The 20,736-nt window shown below is 37.3% G+C and overlaps 1 protein-coding gene across 1 annotated transcript; it reads right to left on the minus strand.

Annotated features, from left to right (window-relative positions):
* Positions 1 to 14,241: 14,241 nt before the first annotated feature.
* Positions 14,242 to 15,674, minus strand: LOC145583920 (uncharacterized). Its single transcript, XM_081640870.1, has 5 exons — positions 15,311 to 15,674; positions 15,101 to 15,227; positions 14,986 to 15,049; positions 14,408 to 14,803; positions 14,242 to 14,301 (listed from the first exon to the last, which is right to left on the minus strand). The coding sequence occupies exons 1-5, from the start codon at positions 15,672 to 15,674 to the stop codon at positions 14,242 to 14,244; spliced, it is 1,011 nt and encodes a 336-aa protein (XP_081496996.1).
* Between the last annotated feature and the right edge of the window lie 5,062 nt (positions 15,675 to 20,736).

Below are 20,736 nucleotides of genomic sequence, written 5' to 3' on the forward strand. Positions count from 1 at the left end.
GTTAATGCTATTGTCACAAGGAGTGGTAAGATTCTTGAGGAGAGTTTTCCTAGGATGAGTGAGACTAAAGAGGGCACAAAAGGGGCTTTTGTTGAAGATGAGAGAGATGGTGCATCTTTGAGTGAGGTTGAGATTGAGAAGCCTATTGAGGTGAGAGTGGAGAAAGAGATTGTGAAACCCAAGCTTCCTTATTCATAAAAATTCATGAGACACAAGTTAGATGAACAATTTGGAAGATTCATAGACATGCTTAAGCAACTTCACCTTACTCTACCATTTACCGAAGTTGTCACCCAAATGCCCAACTACGCAAAATTCCTCAAAGACATTTTGAGTGGTAGGAGGACATGTGATGGTGTAGAGACGGTGAACTTGACCGAGAACTGTAGTGCTATCATAATGAACAAGATGCCACCTAAGCTAAAAGACCCCGGAAACTTTTCTATCCCTTGTGCCATTTATAAAATGCAAATTGAGAATGCCTTGTGTGACCTAGGAGCTAGTGTTATCCTTATGCCATACTCGGTGTACCAAAGACTTGAGCTAGGAGAATTCTTACCTACTAACGTCACTTTGCAATTGGCCGATAGGTCAATTAAGTTCCCTAAGGGTAAGGTAGAGGATGTTCCTTTAAGGGTCGGGAAATTTGGTATTCCGGTGGATTTTGTTGTGCTTGAGATGGATGAAGATGCTAATATCCCCATCATTCTAGGGAGACAATTCCTTGCTACTTCGGGTGCTTTGATAGATGTGAAAAGTGCTAAAATTTCGCTCAAAGTACGGGATGAAGTGATAGAATTTGATTTGAATGATAGCATGAAGTATCCAAGTTCTTCTTTAGAAAATTGTATGTTAATTGATTCTCTCGATCATGTTGTGTCTTCTATGCATGAGCAATTGCTCACTTCTAACGATGCTCTTGAGAATGTTTTGTTGAATAAGGAGAAGATAGGTACTCCAAACAAGGAGATGGGTTTGTATAAAGATTTGCTCAATGGAAGCTTTGAGGATGTTGAAGAGCAAATGTGTTTGAGCATTTCTAGCCAAGAAGCTTTGCAAGTGGCAACATCGAAGGAAGGTAAAGGTGCTCCAATGGTTGAGCTCAAACCTCTTCCATCACACCTTAGGTATGAATTTTTGGGACCCAACTCCACTTTTCCCGTGATTGTTAGCTCTTCTTTGAGTGAGCATCAAGCTCAAAAGTTGTGTGGTGTTTTGAAAAAGCACCGAAGTGCTTTGGGTTATACCATTGATGACCTCAAAGGTATAAGCCTCGATTTATGTACACATCACATAACTCTTGAGGAGGGTGCTTTACCTTCTATTGAGAGGCAACAAAAGCTACACCCCCAAATGGGAGAGGTAGTGAAAAAGGAGATCACTAAACTTTTGGATGCGGGAATCATATTCCCCATTTCTAGTTCTAGGTGGGTTTCTCCCGTTCACGTTGTCCCAAAGAAAGGAGGTATGACCTTCGTTAAGAATGAGAAAGGTGAGCTCATTCCGACGAGGACGGTCACGGGATGGAGGATGTGTATAGACTATAGACGTCTAAACACATCAACAAAGAAAGATCATTTCCCCCTTCCTTTTATTGATCAAATGCTTGAAAGACTAACAAGGCACAAGTTCTATTGTTTTCTTGATGGTTATTCGGGATTTTTCCAAATCCCTATCCACCCGGATGACCAAGAGAAAACAACCTTCACTTGTCCATATGGTACATTTGCTTATAGGATAATGCCATTCGGCCTTTGCAATGCTCCCGCGACATTTCAAAGATGCATGATGAGTATATTTGGAGATATGTTGGAAGAGGAGATGGAGGTTTTTATGAACAACTTCTCCGTAAGAGGTGTTTCATTTCAGGCATGCCTTGAAAACCTTGAAAAATGTCTTGCAAGGTGTGAGAAGGTGAACTTGGTCTTGAATTGAGAAAAATGTCACTTCATGGTGGAGGAAGGCATAGTCCTTGGCCACAAGATCTCTCATAAGGGGATAGAGGTGGATAAAGCTAAAATTGAAGTCATTGAAAAGCTTCCACCTCCGGTGAACGTAAAGGGAGTGAGATCTTTCTTAGGGCATGCCGGGTTTTATAGAAGATTCATCAAGGATTTCTCGCTCATTTCAAAGCCTCTTAATGATCTTCTTTAAAAAGATGCCGGTTTTGTGTTTGATGATAAGTGTTTGGAGGCATTCAATAAGTTGAAGAAAGCTCTAATCTCTACTCCTATTGTTCAAGCTCCAAGATGGGATTTACCATTTGATTTGATGTGTGATGCAAGCGATTCGGCAATAGGAGGTGTCTTGGGTCAAAGAGTGGACAAGAAACTTCATGTGATCTATTATATGTCCAAGACTCTAAATGGAGCTCAACAGAATTACACTACAACGGAGAAGGAATTTTTTGCTATAGTTCATGCTTTTGAGAAGTTCCGTTGTTATCTATTGGGTTCCAAAACCATTGTCTTCACGGATCATGCGGCTCTCAAGTATCTTTTTGCCAAGAAAGAGTCCAAGCCAAGGTTGATTCGGTGGGTTCTTGAGCTCCAAACCTTTGACATTGAGATCAGGGATAAAAGAGGAGCGAAAAATGTTGTGGCGGATCATCTTTCTCGTTTGGAAGATTTTCAAATTCAAGATGATGGTCCTCCAATTGAGGATAGAATGCTTGATGATTTCTTGTATGCTATTGAAGCAAGGGAACTCCCATGGTTTGCTGATTTAGTTAACTTTCTCGCATGTGGGGAGTTTCCTCCTTCCTTTTCTAAGAATCAAAGAAAGAAGCTCAAGAGAGAGGCAAGGCATTATGTGTGGGATGATCCCATCTTATACAAACGTGGGGTCGATGGTTTACTTAGACGTTGTGTGCCAAACGAAGAAGTGCCTAGTGTCTTGAAAATGTGCCATTTGGATCCAAGCGGGGGCCATATGGGTGTCTCTAAGACCGCCACTAAGGTCCTTCAATGCGGATTATGGTGGCCACATCTCTTTAAGGATTCATGGGGCTTTGTCAAGACATGTGACCGATGTCAAAGAGTTGGGAACATCTCCAAGAGAAATGAAATGCCTCAGCAACCCATACTTGAGTTGCAAGTGTGTGATGTGTGGGGTATTGATTTTATGGGACCATTCCCCTCATCTTTCGGAAATCAATATATTCTTGTGGGGGTCGATTACGTGTCTAAGTGGGTTGAGGCCATTGCCTCCCCAACTAATGACCACAAGGTGGTTATGAAGTTGTCTAAGAAGATAATCTTTCCAAGATTTGGGGTTTCCAAGGCGATGATAAGCAACAACGGTTCTCATTTTATTCACCATGCCTTTCAAAAGATGTTGAGAAAGCATGAGGTCCATCAAAGATTCGGCCTCCCATATCATCCTCAATCGAGCGGTCAAGTGGAAGTCTCTAATCGTCAAATCAAACTTATTCTTGAAAAGACGGTTGCGAGAAATCGAAAGGATTGGTCGGATAAGTTGGATGATGCTCTTTGGGCCTATCGAACGGCTTTTAAGACCCCCATAGGTACCACTTCATACCGCCTAGTCTAAGGCAAGTCATGCCATCTCCCGGTTGAAATTGAACACCGTGCTTTGTGGGCAATCAAGAAGATAAACTTTGACTTGGCAAGTGCGGGGGAGAAAAGGTGGTTAGATCTTCATGAGTTAAAGGAGCTTCGGTTTGATGCTTATGATTGTGCTAGTGTGTATAAAGCTCGTTCTAAGGAAACACATGACAAGCTTATTGAGAAGAAAGATTTTTGTGTTGGCGATAAGGTTCTTCTCTACAATTCAAAAATGAAGTTGTTTCCCGGAAAGCTCATGTCAAGATGGAGCGATCCCTAATAGGTCAAGAATGTTTTTCCAAGTGGTGTTGTAGAGGTCTCAATGATGGATTCTTCTTCTCCATTTAAGGTCAATGGCCATCGTCTCAAGAAGTATTTCGACGGTTCTTTTGTTGGCCTTGTTCACTCATTGCTTATCCGGCAACCACCTTAATTGGTGGAGGACGTCGAGCTATGACGTTAAACAAGCGCTACCCGGGAGGCAACCCGGTTTTCTAACCTTTTCCTTTTGATTTTACATTTTTCTATATTTCTTTTATCCTTGAGATTTTTCTTATTTCTCTTTCTTTTTATTTGTTTTCTTGATTTTAGGTACCATGAGATTGGTTCGGAGAAAATTTCCAACAATTTTGGTGTTATTTCAAGCTTTCTTGAGGTTTGGTTATGTTTAGGTGGAATATTTTTGGGGTTTTATGCTCTCATGTTTGCATTTTTATTGATATTCTTCTCTTTTTCGAATGCGCTTTCAAATATCTCCTTATGCGAACACGAGAGTATATTCATGGCTGAAATATTCTTGCTTGGTGCACGCGTACCAAAGGGGTCAGAAATTTTTCACTTACTTTGGCAAAAATTGACGGTTTTTGAACCATCCCTGTACCCCCTTGGTGCGCACGCACCCCATCCCTGCGCGTGCGCACCACAGGGGTCAGGGTTTGGCCTGAATTTTTGAGCAAAACTAGCCCTACCTGGTGCGCACGCACCCCCTGCCTGCTCGCACGCACCAGGTAGGCAGGGGTTTTTACCATTTTTCGCCGGCCAACGCAAGACCAGCCCCTATGCTGGTGCGCACACACCAGGCTCCTGCGTGCACGCACCAGCCGCAGCAGCCTGGCGCGCGCCAGCCCCCTTATAACCCCAAGCGCATCACCTTATTTCCCCTTTCTCTCTCCCCGATTTTTTTCCCCAACTTTCCCAACTCTACTCTCTCATCAAACCCTATTATTTTTTCTTGCAAAAGCATATCAATTTCACCTCTTTTATTCTCATTCTAACATCAAATTACATTTAACTCATCTCATTTTCGAATTTTACAAGAAAAATTCCAGATTTTCGAACCAAAAATTCGAAAATTTTGGGTTTATTTTCTAAATTTTGAGGATTTGTGTTGAGGTTTGGAATTTATCTTTGGGTGTTCTATTTGTTCTTAAATCTTCATTTTAGGCAATTTGCAAGTAATTCAAGGCTACATTGAGGTATAATTTCTTATTTTCTAGTCATCTTCTTCCTCATTGTTCAAGCTTGAAACCTTGTTTTTGCTTTCATGGTAGAACTCCATTGTTGGTTCTTTTAACTTGTAATTTGTGTTGAATGATATCATTGAGTGTTAAATTGAAGCTTCTTCATGATGAATTTGTATAATTTGCTTGATTCCTTGATTCACCATTGTTGGTCATTTTCTCTCTCATGGGTATTCTTTCTAATGGTTTTATTGCTTTGATAATTCAATGCTTGAGGTTATTTTGCTCAATTTGACTCAAGATTTGGTCTCTTATGTTCATTTTTGCCTTTAATCCATGCTTACTTGTTTCAAATTTATGATTCTATATTAATGGCATTTTGTTCATGTGTAGCCATCTCATGATTTGGTCTCTTACTTGTTTCTATTTTGAGATAATTGCTTTTGCGCTTGATTCTTGAGCAATTTCTTATGCTTATTATTGAAATATGACAAATGTAAGATTTGCTCATGAGTTGTTCTCCTTCTTGTAGATGGCTCCAATCCGTCACAAGAAGCGGGCAAGATCAAGTTCTAGCCAACCAAGGCATGTTGTTCCACCTCCACCCGAGGTAGAAGAGCCATACGGCATTGAATTTTCTAAAGAATCACATTGGGATCGTTTCAAGTGTCTATCCAAGAGAAAGCTTAGACCAACAAGATTTTACGATCAAGCAACAACCAAGTTTCTCGGCATAGATGAGGACGTTCGGCTTCTTGCAAAGGGCCTTCATCTTTTAGAGTTCTTGGATTTGAGCGCCCCAAATTATGCTAGGGTGACCTATGAATTTCTTTCTTCTCTTGAAGTAGTCCGAGAATCGAGTGACGGTTCCTCAAGGATTTTGACTTTCCAACTTTTCAATCATGATCACTCATTGACGGATTCTCAACTATGTTCTTACTTCAAGTTTCCTTGGGCCGCAGATGCAGAACAATGTATCTGCCCGGCACATGGTAGAATGACAGAGGATCATGGATATAATGAGCAACGTTGGTGGAGAAGTATCTCAGAGGAAGGGAAGTATGAGCCTCAAAATTCCAAGACCGTTTCCATGATTCATCCGGCTATGCGATATTTCAACCGTTTCCTCACTTACACTCTTTGCCCCAAAGACTCTTTGGGAGCTATCTCTCGAGAGGAGCTTTGTTGGTTGTGGATAGCCAACCAAAATGACTTTGAGATTGAGTTGGTGGATTTCACTGAGCACTTCATCAATCGACTCTTGGATATTCGTGATGGAGTTAGCCTGTCGGGGAGCATCCAATTGGGAGGGATGATTTCTATCCTAGCTCTTTGCATCAATGACGACTATAAGACTTTGTTAAATGAGCTTCCCCCAATTATTGATCCTCGAGAAAAATCTTCTTCTCATTTCCTCAACATCTCCGCCCTTGTGAACCAAAAGTTCCTCGATCGTACGAAGAAGGATGATGTCTTCATTTGGAAAGTTTCTTGGGTTAAAGAATGGTTCTTAATCCCATGCAAAGAGGCAACCACCCGACCAAGAGAGAAAGACTCCTTATCTTGGAGGCCTCCGATGCAAGATATTGACCCTTCTATTCGACGTAGGACGAATCATGCAAGGGGCCGCTCGGCCAACGCTCTCTCATCGAATTTTCAAACCATTCCCACAGTTGAACCGGAAGGTACACCTATTCCTTCCCCCTCTTCTACTCCTTCTACTTTTGATTTGTCAACCATTCATGTTAGGCTTGATTCTATTGCTAATGTGTTATCTTATATGCCTTCTATGCAACACTCTAATCTTGGTTATGACTATCATACAAATCAATTGTACGATTTGCATGTTCGGAGGGGGGAAATCGAGCCCTATGTGAACTACCCTTATCTCCCGGCCCAACAAGGACCTATTCCTCAGTGGGAACCTTTCGATCCTATCATTGGTCCTCGGCCTTGCTACCCTTATTGGGAGGGCCCTCATGTTCACCCTAGTTCTATCATAGGCACCACCCCGGCCACTTACGACTATCAGCGGCCCGGTGGTTGTGATTATACATATGATCCGGCTAATCCTTCACCCTTTCCGGACCCTGAGACTTTTGGGTGGTGGGGTAGGTCGGGTGAGCCGGTCTTAGATGATTGGTCTCATTATTTTGAGGATGATAGAGCTAGGAGGAATGGTAGGTTAAGGGGTAAGGCTCCCATGGACGTGAGTGAGATGGCTAGCTCTAGTCATGTGATGGAGACCGGTGAGAGGAGTTCTCATTCTACCCCTTACCATAGTGCGGAGTGATATTACCATGGCTTCCCCCCTTCTTATGTGCTTTATATGATGTTTCTCAATTGCCTATATGTCTTTAGGTTTAGAGTTAGGGGGTAGTCCAGTCTAAGCTTGGGGGTGCTTTCTGCATTTGTTTCTGTGCTTCACCATATTTCCCCCCTGCTTTTGTAGTTCATTCCTGGTCTCCTATGCTTCTGGTATTGATCTCTGTGTTGTTCGGTTTTACGATGATGTTGCTGTATTTCTGCTGATTTCTCTGCCCGGTTATTGGTTTGTTGTTTGTTTCGCTGATTGTTGTCCGCTGAGTTTCTCTGTGTCTTTATTATGATGATTGCTGATGATGACTGTCTGATTTTTTATCTCCTGATACTATTTTAGTCTGATGATTCTGACCCTTGCTGCTACTATTACTTGCGTTTTCTTTATTTTCCTACATTTAGTTTTCTATTTTCTTCTTTTCTTTTGTATTGAAGTTACTAACAATTTTCTTTGTATATAGTTTTTTGTTATTTCTCACCTTGCTCTATTGCTTATGCTTTGGATTTCGACGATTCATAAAGGTGCTCTTTCACCTTGTTTAATGTGCAATAGCTTTGGCGCCCGGTGAGATCTTTCTATTTCTTTTCTTTTTCTTTCCTTGGTTGCTTAGTCTAGGATTAGTTCTAGGAGAAGTTGAATGGTTCGAGGTTGTTTGCTTTTTTAACACCCTAGTGTGTTTGGGAACATTGGCGTTGTGGCCGAATGTTCACTTGTTTGTTGATTGGGATTTATGTGTGTTAGCATTACTTCCTTTTTTCATTCTATCTCCTATACTTTTCTCTTTTTCATTCCATTTTCCTTTTCTTCTTTTTTCTTTTTCTTTTTCTTTTTCTTTTGTTTTCATCTTCCTTCATGTTTTCCTTTTTCTCTTCTTCTTATTCTTTTCTTTTCTTTTTATCTCTTTTCTCTTGAACAAAAAAAAAATAAAAAAAAAAGAATACAAAAAAACAAAGAAAATAAAAAAAAAATTTAAACAAAAAAAAATATAAAAATAAAAATAAAAAAACAAATTGTTTTTGTGAATATGAATAAAATGTTTCTGAGGCATTGCTTTTCTTTCTTCATCTTCTTGCTTTTACTTTGGACTTAATACCACTTGAACTTGCACATTGGCTATTTTTCTTCCTAAATACAATGGTTTGCACGGTTTGAGAGTATCTTTGGTTGATTCTAGGATAGGGTATGCTAAGGTAGCGGTTTAGACCTTTTGGGGCCTTAAAGCCGGATTCTTTTGGTTTGTGATAAGACGGAGTTGCTTCCTTTGGTGGATTTGCCACCTTTAGTAAATTTTTGCTACAACCGTGTGAGATTTCTCTTTTTCAAGTTTTCATCACTCTTGATTGTGCGGCGTGGATCCTCCACCTTTGCATCCCTAATCTTGAATCTTGACTCATAATTCTCAAACACGAGACCGAACCAACTAGGAAGGACAAAGGCCATTTTTCGGGATGGTGATTTTTCATTTCTAGGATTTTCTTCTTTCTTTTTAGTTCATTGGGTTTACATTTGCCATCTTGCTAACCATTTGAGCCATTCCTCCTCTTTTCAAGCCACATCTTTAGAACTTTGAACCTTTTGTTTCTTTCCGTTCCATTATTGGTTTTTGTGAAGCAAATGGTCATGCTTTTGGAGTTTGTGCTCTATAAAGTTGGAAATTGGTTTTATTTGTATGCGAACTCGTCTTTTGTACATATTGTGAATAATGGAAAATGAATATAATCGAAAAAGCCGTCCATAGTTATAAAAGGCAAGGACATAATAATTGCAATATCGAAAAAGCCGTCCAAAGTTAAAAGAGGCGAGGACAATTGCTTTGATATAATGAAAATTACATAAAAAAAGAGAAAATGAAAAATTCAAAAAAATAGTTTGATATGTTTCTTTTCCCTTTTTTCGCATTGAGGACAATGCTTCCTTTTAACTTGGGGGAGAAGCGTTTACGCTTTTTGTATATATGCTCGTGGATATAGCTTTGAATAAGCTTGGGGGTATTAGTTTGTTTTTGTTTGGTGACTTCTTGGTTTTGGTGTTGAGGTGTGGCCAACCTTTGCTTCATAATCTAGGTGTACCACCAAATTCTAAATTTTAACCCTACCCCTAACCTTTTGCCCTTACGTTACAACCTTTGGGAAAGTCCTTTCGACCTAGTGGTTGAGTCATACACCGAGGGAGGACATTATGAGTTAAAGCCTAAAGAAAAAGGATGCAAGGTCGAGATGTCGAGAACCCTCAAATTCTATTCTTTTCCGGTTCCTTCGTGGAACCATAGAGACACTTACTAAGGGAAGATTTGAAGCCATTAGGGAGAACGCGGTTAGATTGGTTGGGATGAAAGTGGATTGCGCCTCATTAGTTCTCTACGCTTAGCATACCCTATGTTTCAATCAACCCTCGATATCTTAGAACGTGCTTAACATTGTTGTTTTAGAAAGCTTGATATCCTTTGTGCCTTGATCATGTGCAAAAGACCTTTGTATAAGCATTTCTTTTCTTTTTAAGGTTTTAAACTTTTTCTTTTCTTTTCTTTTTACTTTGCCTCCTTTTTAATAAAAAGAGTTATAGGTTAACCTCTTTGGAAACCTTTACGAGAGCATCACTCGTCCTCTAGAGCAATCTAGGGGTTTAAATGGCTTGTCTTTAGTTGCTAAACTTGACCGTAATTCCTACGAAAGTGAGTTAGTGTATATTCTCATCTTCTCTAATTTTCTTGTTTCTTTCTTTGCTTGAGTAGTGTCATCATTTTCCCTTGGGTTTGATTTTGTTTTGCTCGAGGACGAGCAAAAGTTTAGCTTGGGGGAATTCGATGAGCGTCGTTTATGGCGCTCAAAAGAATAAGATTTAGGTTCATTTTCTTTATTTTCTTTCATCATTTTCATATAATTCTTTTAGTTTTATTTGATTTTCCATTTTTATAATTCACTTTAGTTCTCAATTGGTTTTTACGAGTTTTGCATATTTTTAGTTGATAATTCATAATTTTAGTTTTAGTTTTACCTTGCTACGCTTCCTCTCATTGTTTTATTTGTGTTTTGTAGGTGAATAATCAAGTCAATTTGCTCATTTTGGGACTGCCATGTTCGCGGGCATCATCTCGAGTGCACTGATGATGGGGATGCTCGGGAGCACGGAGTTTGATCAAGCAAGCGAAGGAGCCAAAGCTTATGCATCGCACAGGGGTGCGCGAGCGGCACAGGGGTGCGTGTGCGCAGACCCAGCAGTGCGCGCGCGCGGCTGGGCTGTGCGTGCGCACGGCCTGTGCGGCCCTCTTCACTCGATTTTTCTTATTTATAGCTTTTGACTTTCTTTTTGGAGGACGACTTAACTTTGTACTAGAGAGAGAATTTTTCCAGAAATAGTAGAGAGAGAAAGTAGAGAGAGAAGCTTAAGATTTACTTGTTTGTACTTGAATTTGATCTTAGATTTCAATTTGATCTTGAAATTCCTTCTTCAATTCAATGAATGTTTGTAAGATTTCTTTCCCTTGATTTACTTTTAATGCAATTCCTTCTAGTTTCTTGGATTTGATTGAGATTACATTCCTTGTTTTAGAATTTGTTGATTGATTGATTTTCTTTGATTTAGCTTTAAATGAATATGAATTTGATTGAATTTGTTTTGTCTCTTAAGTTCACCATGTTTAGTGAGTAGATTAATTGCTAGGGAGAAGGGGATGCATGCTTGATTGATGATTTTTGCTAGTTGATGATGCTAAATTGATTTGAATGGTGCAATTAAATTGGTTGACATAGTTGTGCATGTGATTAATTGGATTAGGAGTGATCAACCTATAAGATTAATCTAGATTGCATTGCAAATTTCAATGACATGAACCCTTGATTTGAGAATTGCTTTAATTGATTGAATTTGATTGTGATTTTCCTAGCTAGCCATTCATAGTGAACCCTAGCTTGGCTTATAGGAGATAGCCCTTGAATTCCTTTGATTGCAACTATTGTTTGTCCTTTGCAATGTTTGAATTGATTGAGTGCTCCTTCAATTAGCATAATCATTGAGCTTACATGTGGAACCTATATCCCAAGTGTTTAGTATATTGAATTTCTCGATTTGTCTAGATTTCTTGATACCTTAGTTACCAACCGCATCTTCCACAAACTTCGAAGTAGCTTGAGCTAGGCTATAGCTTACACCTATTCATTCCCTTGGGTTCGACCCTTGACTTACCATATACTCGTATTAGGTTGGTCGAGTGTTTATAAATTTTCTTTGGCTCTAGGAAAGGGTAGAGAACGACCTATATTTTCCTCGTGTCAATATATCTATTTAATGTAAGGAAAAATTGTTAAAAATAATCCCAACTTTTGCCGATTTGCTCAAAATAATCTCAACTATGGATTTTTTTTAAATAATCCATACTTTAGGGGTCATTCGCTTTTAATGACCTAACCGGTTACCCAACCAATTATATCAGGTTAAATGACACATGTCACCACGTAATTGGCTTAGAAATTTAAAAAAAATAAAAATAAAAAACCCCTCCCCCCCACAGTACATTCGTACATACGCAACCCACCTCCACCCATGGTTGTTTCCGCCAGTTGCCCCAGCCGTTTTCCCCCTACCTGTAAAACCCCAATAATTCTCCCTTTTCCAAACTACTTACTTTAAATAAAGTAGAGGAGAACCATTGGCATGTTACCGCCACGTGTTACAACGTTAAGGCTTTATCAAAGTATCGCTGTGGAAATCCAACTTAAATATTAAAATAATATAATTTAGAATACTAATAAGTCAAAGCTTACAAACTGGAATATAAAGGCCCTTATATAAAAATAAACCAATATTCAAAATCTAAATCATATTTGAAACAGTGAAACATAAATAAGTTCAATACAAATAACGAATACTCTCAATCACACCAATCCCTTGACAATGCGTTTGTCAAATTCTCGAACTTCACATCATCAAGCTACCTGTGCAATAGTTCTCCCCAATAATAAAAGTGTAATAATTGGATCATCACAGGGTCATTGAAAGGCGAAGGCCATGACCAAAAGAAAACACACACAAAAGCACGCAATCAGCAAAGCTGAGTACATACAAGCTACAACATACCAAACCTAACATGCCCAATTAATTAGAAAAAATAAACATACAACACGAATTCATTAATCAAGACTCCACACTTAAATAATTCAGTTGACTCAACATACTTACTAGCCAATTCCAAACACTTGACTCTTTATACTTAATTTAATTAATTTAATTTGGAGTAAGCAATAGACGAGGTTGTCCAACCCACCAAATCATTTTGGTCCCAAATGACCATTTAAAATAAAAGTATAGCGCGATACAAGAATGGGCGCGACTCTATTATCACAAAGTTAGTCTAGGATCCATTCTAATTTAAAGAGGACATGTTGATCAAACAAGCCTCGGAAAGCCACGGGCTACCACCGTGTACCCCAACTCATAATTGTCAATACTCTAGAAGTGCACGATTCCAGAGTTTTATTGCTCATCCATGTTTCACTTTACGTGATTACAAATTTAATTCATAGCCAACTCATTCAAGTAGACCATATCGTATAGAACAATCATACAACAATTCACTTTTAATCTTATTTAGGACAATGGTGATCACGTCACAAATTAACCTTTAATTCCATTAAATTCCAAAATATCCAAAATTATTGAATAAAGTCAACCCACCTAGCCATTTCGACTTAATCCACCTTACTCAACATACTAACAAGCTAAGTCATGCTTGAGTAATAAATAAAATAATAATAACCTTGTAGAATAATTAATAAATTTATTCCACTTAAACCATTCAATTCCAATCCTTCAATAATCCAAATGAGGTTAACAAACCAATCCAATAAAAATATGATTGTATCAACATTCCATACAAACAATCAATCCAATATAATCAACATGCTTTCATCCATAATTCCATGCAAACATAATCAATTCATCAAAACATGTCTCATAAACATAAGCACATGAATTAATTCAATGTATAACCAAACAATTTCCATCCAAGAGTTCCCTAAATATGAAACTAAGTTCTTTCCTTTTTGGTACCTAAACATGATATTACTTACAATGAAGTAGACATATATGTACCTCGTATAAACAATCCTTTGTGCCACTTTTAATCAATTAAAAATCTCCTAGAAAATAATCACCTCCTAGAAAACAACCAATAATAAAAAATTAATACCCAAATAAATTTCCAGCAATATAAATTTTATTAAAACTCCTTAAAACTTCCTTTAAAAAATGATTTATGCTTAATTAATCATTAGAAATATGATAGGAACAAAATCCCCAATTTAATTGATCATAAGAACCCTAAAATTCCAATTTAAATAAATTAAAACCCTAGGTTTTATAATTACAAAATCTAAAAAATTAAAACATGTACATAATCTGAAATTATAATCTTTTACCATCAAAATATATATTTGATACTAATTTAATCAATTTTAAACAATTAAAACCAAAACACAAAATTAATTACATAAACAATAAGCAAATAAAATGAAAACAAGGGAAAGAAAAATAGGGTAGGTGGTTGCCAGCTGCAGGGGCAGCGGCACCGATGGTCAGGCGGCGGAGGCAGGGAGGCGCGTCAGTGGTGGCTGGGCGGCATAAGGGGCGGCAACAAGGTGGGTGAAACTCACGTAAAGAGGAAAAGAAAGAAAGAAAAAAGTAAAAAAAAAAAAAAAAAAAAAAAAAAAAAAAAAAAAAGGAAAAGGAAAATAAAGGAAAAATAAAAGAAAGAAAATAATGGAGAAAGAAAATAAGACTAACCTTTTGTGTGGAAAAAAATTTTAGGGATTTATGGGGGTATTTCTAGGAGAGAGACTAACCTTTTGTGTGGAAAAAAAAATAAGAGTTGTTGGAATTCCAATTGTGTCATAATACGACACTAATACCTATCACCATCCCAATTACGTAATTCACTAGATACGCAAACAATAAAATAGCTCTGAAAACATAAAAACACCATAAAATAGCATAAAATAGGGCAAAAGGCGCAAAATTATACGCATTCTACCCCCTTAAAGAACAAGAGTTACGCCCTCGTAACTCACCTTATTAAATAACTCAGGGTATCTCTTTCTCATATCATCCTTGACCTCCCAAGTAGCTTCCTCATACTCTTGGTTTGACCAAAGAACTTTCACAATTCTAACATCCTTATTGCGTGTACTACGTACTTTATGATCCAAAATTTTCACAAGCTCTTCCTCATAAGTCAAAGTTTCATCTAATTGAATTGATTCAGGTTGTAGCACGTGCTTAGAATCAGGAACATACTTTTTCAATTGAGAAATATGAAACACATCATGCATTTTCTCAAATTCCATAGGTAATGCCAATTTGTAAGCAACTTTGCTTACACGTTCCAAAATTTCATAGGGACCTACATATTTGGCACTCAATTTGCCCTTCTTTCCAAATCTCATCACTCCTTTAGTATGTGAGACCTTCAAAAAAGTCTTTATCACCCACATTAAAACTCATCATCTCGCCTTTTCAAATCAGCATAACTTTTCTGCCTATCTTGTGCAGCCTGGATTCTTGAACGAATCAACTTCACTTTGTTCACCATTTCCTCAATATACTAGTTTCCTAAAACAAGATTCTCACTGTAGTCATTCCAACATACAGGACTTCTACACTTTCGACCATAAAATACTTCGAAAGGTGCCATGCCAATGCTAGCATGGTAGCTATTATTGTAAGAAAAAACTCAATCAAATCCAAAAGATCCTCCCAAGTACCTTGAAAATCCAAGGCACATGCCCTTAGCATATCTTCCATGGTTTGATTTGTCCTTTTCGTCTGTCCATCCGTTGCTGGGTGGAACGTAATACTCATTTTCAACGTGGTTCCCAAGTTGGCTTGAACCTTTTGCCAAAATTTGGACAAGAACCTTGAATCTCGATTAGAGATGATGTCTTTAGGCACTCATGTAGTCGAACTACACGTACCCTTCACATAGACCTTTGCTAATTGTTTCTTCTTCCAAGTTTCCTTTATTGGAATAAACACCGCAAACTTTGTAAGTCGATCGACAATCACCCAAATAGCATCGTTGCCGCTTTTGGTTCTAGGCAATCCTGTGACAAAATCCATGGATATCGAATCCCATTTCCAACATGGAATCTCCAAAGGTTGAACCGTTCCCATAGGTCTCTTGTAATCAATCTTGACCTTTTGACAAGTCAAGTATTTATTCACAAACTTGGCTACTTCTCTCTTCATATTTGGCCACCAATATAACTCTTTCAAGTCCTTGTTTAACTTGTCCCCTCCTGGGTGCACAAAATATGGAGTATTGTGACTTTCTTCCATGATTTTTCTCTTTAAATCCTAGGGGTGTCCATTATTCGGATAAAAACCGAAATCCAATCCAATCCAAACCGAATTATTAATTCGAATCGGATCCAAATATTAAATCAGATCGGATCAGATTAGAATTTTTTGAAAATTCAGATTTTCGGATCGGATCGGATTGACCTTGTTTAGATCCAAAAAACCGAAATAACCGAAATATAAAACCATGCTTTTTACAAATAAGGATTGTTTAAATTAATCATGTAAAATTATGTTAATAATTACATCAATATTAATTATGTATTACTATGTTTTTAATACTTGTATTAATCTTGTACAACTATGTTTTCAAGACTAAAATTTTTGTAATTACTTTTTATTTTTATAATCGCTTTACGCTCTAAATATTTACAATGTATTTTAATTTGGATTTTCGGATCGGATCCAAATAACCGAATTATAATTTGGATTGGATCGGATTGGATTGATAAGAAATTCGGATCGGATTGGATTTGAAAATCAAAAGCCGAATTTTATTTCGAATCGAATTGGATTTGGCCTAAATCTAAACCGAAAACCGAATAGACACCCCTATTAAATCCTCACACTTTTCCGGTATACACCATCTTTCTTTGTAACTCAAATTTCCATCATCATGGATCTTGAAATCTACATTCTTCCCTTGGATCATTTTCTCCTTAATCGATTGAATTCCTTCATCACCTTTCTAGCTTTCTTTTATTTCATCCAACAATGAATTCCCGAGTGAAAGAGCACTCAACCTTGCTTCTACTTCACCATAGTTCACAACCTCTAAGTTCAAACGCTTCATATTTTCACATAACTCCTCAGGCACGATTTAAGCATTCACACCATGACTTGATTTCCTACTCAAGGCATCCGCAACAACATTTGCTTTCCCTTCATGGTACTGTATGTTTACGTTATAGTCATTGAAAAACTCTAACCAACGCCTTTGTCTCATAATGAGATTTATCTGAGTGAATATATACTTGAGACTCTTGTAATCTGTAAAGATCTTACACCTTATTCCATACAAATAATGCCTCCAAATCTTCAATGGAAACACTATAGCTGCAAGCTCAAGATCATGTGTAGGGTAATTATCTTCATGAGATTTGAGTTGGCGAGAAGCATAAGCTATCACCTTCCCATTTTGTTGCAACACACACCATAATCCATTCTTCGTAACATCACTATATACTTCAAATCCATCACTTCCATCAGGTAATGCTAAAACAGGTCCAGTAATATTTAATAACAGGAACTTTTGCAAACAATATATGTTGCCACGTGTCCCATTCTTATTGGTACACTTTTATTTTTATTTTTTTCTTTTAATTTTTTATTCCTTAATTTATTGTATGTCATTTCACTAAAGAGTCACTTTTATTTTGTAATATCTTCTTCAACTAATGAAGTTAGTTTCTTTTAAAAATAGTTGTTCACTCGCGTCTCTTCGTTGGTTCTATCAACTTCTTATATGGAGTAGGAGATAGATAATTCTTATTAAGTATCTCTTCATGTATCTTTTTTACGTGAAAAAATGTAAAATTGAAAATATGAAACAACATCATTATTTTTACTACTAATCTTTCATTATTTTACTACTATATACCATTTTTGTATTCATAAACATGTTAGTTTAATTCCAACTGAACAACATTCTCAATGTACAATTGAATCCGTATTAATAAACATTTTAGCAAAAAATTTAACCCGTGCATATCACGGGCTAAATACTAGTTTAATTAAAAGGACAAAGAAGTAATTAGGATCTAACAATTGAAAGATCCGACAATTGACATACATGTCTTTAATCTAAATAATTTTCCTCCAATGTTTTCAATTTTTTTCCTTTGGAAATTTTCACTTTTACGCTGCACCCCCTTTTCTCTCCTGCATTGAAACATACTCTGAGTTCTCCATTGAAGCAGTTTTTAAGCTTTCTCCCCTCTATTGAGGCAGCTTCTGAGGTAAGACTTTTTTTTAAATAATCGAATATAAACTTGACAACCTAGGGTTTGGTTTCGCATATTGTTAATTTGATTGTCCGTATAGTCAATTTAGGGTTCTTCACTTCTTCTAACCCTTTCTTTAAGAGTTTGAAAGGCTTGTTCACACTTCTCATCCCATTCAAACTTACTTTCCTTCTTCATCAAGGTAGTTAAGGGTTTAGCAATTTTCAAAAAATCCTTCACAAACCTTCTATAGTAGCCAGCTAGTCCCAAGAAACTCCTTACGTCAGACACATTCTTAGGCGTAGGCCATTCACTCACTGCTTGAACTTTTGCTGGATCCACAAAAACACCTTCTTTTGCACTTAATGTCCCAAAAATGCAACCTTCTCTAACAAAAATTCGCACTTCGAAAACTTAGCATACAACTTATCGTCTCTAAGAGTTCTCAGCATAGTCCTCAAATGGTCCTTTTCGAGTGTACCAAAATATCATCAATAAAAACAACCACAAACTTATCCAAATACTCATGGAATAATCGATTCATCAAATCCATAAATATTGTCGGTGCATTGGTCAACCCAAAAGGCATAACTGTAAACTCATAGTGCCCATATCTAGTCCTAAAAGCAGTCTTAGGAATATCCTTATTAGCAACTCTTAGTTGATGGTACCCCGAACGTAAATCAATCTTGGAAAACACACTAGCTCCCTTCAATTGATCAAACAAATCATCGATCCTGGGCAGTGGGAACTTATTCTTTATCGTCACATTATTCAACTCCCTATAATCAATGCACAACCTCATGCTCCCATCTTCTTCTTTACAAACAAAACAGGTGCTCCCCAAGGAGACTTGGCCTAATATATCCTTTATCGAACAATTCTTGCAATTGCGCTTTCAACTCCTCCATCTCAACAAGTGCCATTCTATCTTAGAAATTGGTGTCGTTCTAGGAACCAAATCGATTGTAAACTCCAATTCTCTCTTTTGTGGCATCCCAGCAATCTCTTCAGGAAATACATCTAAAAACTCATTCACAATTGGCACATCTTCCACATTCACCTTATTAATCTTTTTGAAGTCTTGCACACAACAAAAGAACAAAGGATACCCTTTACTCACAAGTTTTGACAACTTCATTGCAGAAATACTCCCAATACCTTTTGGTTTCCCAAAACGTCTGTAAGTCACAGCCTTTCCCAAAGGACTTCTTAAACGAACTTTTTGTGTCTCACAATCAATCTTACCTTTACAAGTAGCCAACCAATCAATTCCCAAAATAGCATCAAGGTCACCCAACTCAAATTCTATAAGATCACTCCCGTTCTTTGCATTCCCATTTTAAACCATTTGAATTCCCTCCTTGATTGCTTGTTGGAGTAAACTTGTTCCCATTTCCTTGTTGCTTCAATTTGGAGAAACACTCAAACTTCCTATGGCCCTTCTTGTTACAGAACCTACACACAACCAAGTTCCCATCACAATCCTTTCCAGGATGATCATTGCCACATCTCTTACAGTTGTAATGCCTTTCAGCTTGGCCATTAGGTCTAGAAGATCCTCCATTATTCTGAAAATTTTAATTTTGGAAATTCTCGTTCCTTGGCTTCTTAAAGTTACCTTGGTTACTCGAATTCCCAAAATCCTTATGCTTTTCTCCAACACTTCCACTCTCAGGTGCACTTCTGACATTCAGACTGTACAGGTGCGCTGCTCTCCCATAAACCTTATCAAGAGTCTTAAAAGTCTTTCCAGCCAAGTCCTTCTGTAACTGCTTAGTCAAACCTTGCTCAAATCTTTGAGCCTTTAAATCTTCAGTAGGCACTACTTCAGGAGCAAACCTCGATAAGTTCATAAAATTGTTATAGTACTCAATAATCAACATGTTGTTCATTTGCAGATTGATGAACTCTTGAGCCTTTTGCTTCCTTAAGAATGGTGGATAGAACTTCTCTCTAAGTTTGGTTTTGAAAGTCTCCCAACCAAAATTAGCCTCAGCACAAAGCACATTTCCATTATCCCTCCACCAAATATATGCCTCATCCTTTAAATACATGGTAGCTTGATCCACTCTTATATTCACAGGGCAATTCAAAGCAGCAAAGATCTTATCGAACTCCCTAATCCAATTCTCCAGAAAAGTTGGTCTCCACCTCCCTTAAAGATGGTGGTTGAGCAAGCTTCTTAAACATCTCACCAGCGGGATTAGGATTATCATTACGGTTTTGGTTCAAGTTCTCAACTAGTAGCTTAATAGCATCAGCTAAAGCATCGTTGTTAGCCATCCTCCTTCTCCGCCTGGAAGTATAACGCACTCTTAGGACAAAGTCGACACAAAAGAACTCTACTTGCATAACACATCACATTCAAAAAAATATATTAAGGTAGAAAGGTGGGCATGGCCACACAATTGCCCCTAATAAGCCGCTTTTAAAGGAAATGATTATTAAATTTTAATCACTCCTACGCACAAGAAAATTAAATTAAATAATTCCCTTGATTCAATCCCCTCCCAAATCCAAGCATTAAAGAAATAATATAATTAAATAAACATATATATTAGTCACATAATTGCGTAGTTCACATAATAATTATTTACACATATCATATATCACAATCATCACAATCATTCCATATTACATGCTTTAAACCTAAAACATGATACTAGGTGATCATACTCAAGTTTGCATCATTACATAGATCATACACAATAAAATAACATGCATAATCATTTCATACAATAATAAAGGCACAAAAGAATTAATTACAATGCATATAGAAACAAATAATCTACTTATACGCCCTTCCTAATGCTACCCAAATCTCACCGATATATAAAATAAGCACACAAGTTATGAAAATAAAATAAATACATCCTCCGTTTTTTTTAGATGCTACACTTTTATTTTCACAGTCTCCTAGACAGTTTTTTAAGAGGAGATAGATAGAGAGAAAAATAAGTTGGACTCATGTGGGTAGGAGAGAGATAGACAGAAAAGAATTTCAAAAATGTAAAGTGTTGCAACAAATTAGAAATTTCCAAAATAAGAAAGTGTAGCAACTAAAAAGAAATGAAGGAAGTAATTAAATTTATTTT

Source organism: Chenopodium album, chromosome 16 (genome assembly GCF_948465745.1).
Source record: "Chenopodium album chromosome 16, dcCheAlbu1.1, whole genome shotgun sequence".
Taxonomy (NCBI): Eukaryota; Viridiplantae; Streptophyta; class Magnoliopsida; order Caryophyllales; family Amaranthaceae; genus Chenopodium; species Chenopodium album.

Excerpts from the sequence above, each read along its gene's own strand:
- LOC145583920 (XM_081640870.1), bottom strand. The coding sequence starts at position 15,674 with ATGGAAGAAAGTCACAATACTCCATATTTTGTGCACCCAGGAGGGGAC. Across the intron at positions 14,804-14,985 it reads GTCGAAAGTGTAGAAGTCCT|GTCTCACATACTAAAGGAGT; the intron begins GTATGTTGGAAT and ends ACTTTTTTGAAG. Across the intron at positions 14,302-14,407 it reads ACCCTGAGTTATTTAATAAG|AGCTATTTTATTGTTTGCGT; the intron begins GTGAGTTACGAG and ends TTATGTTTTCAG.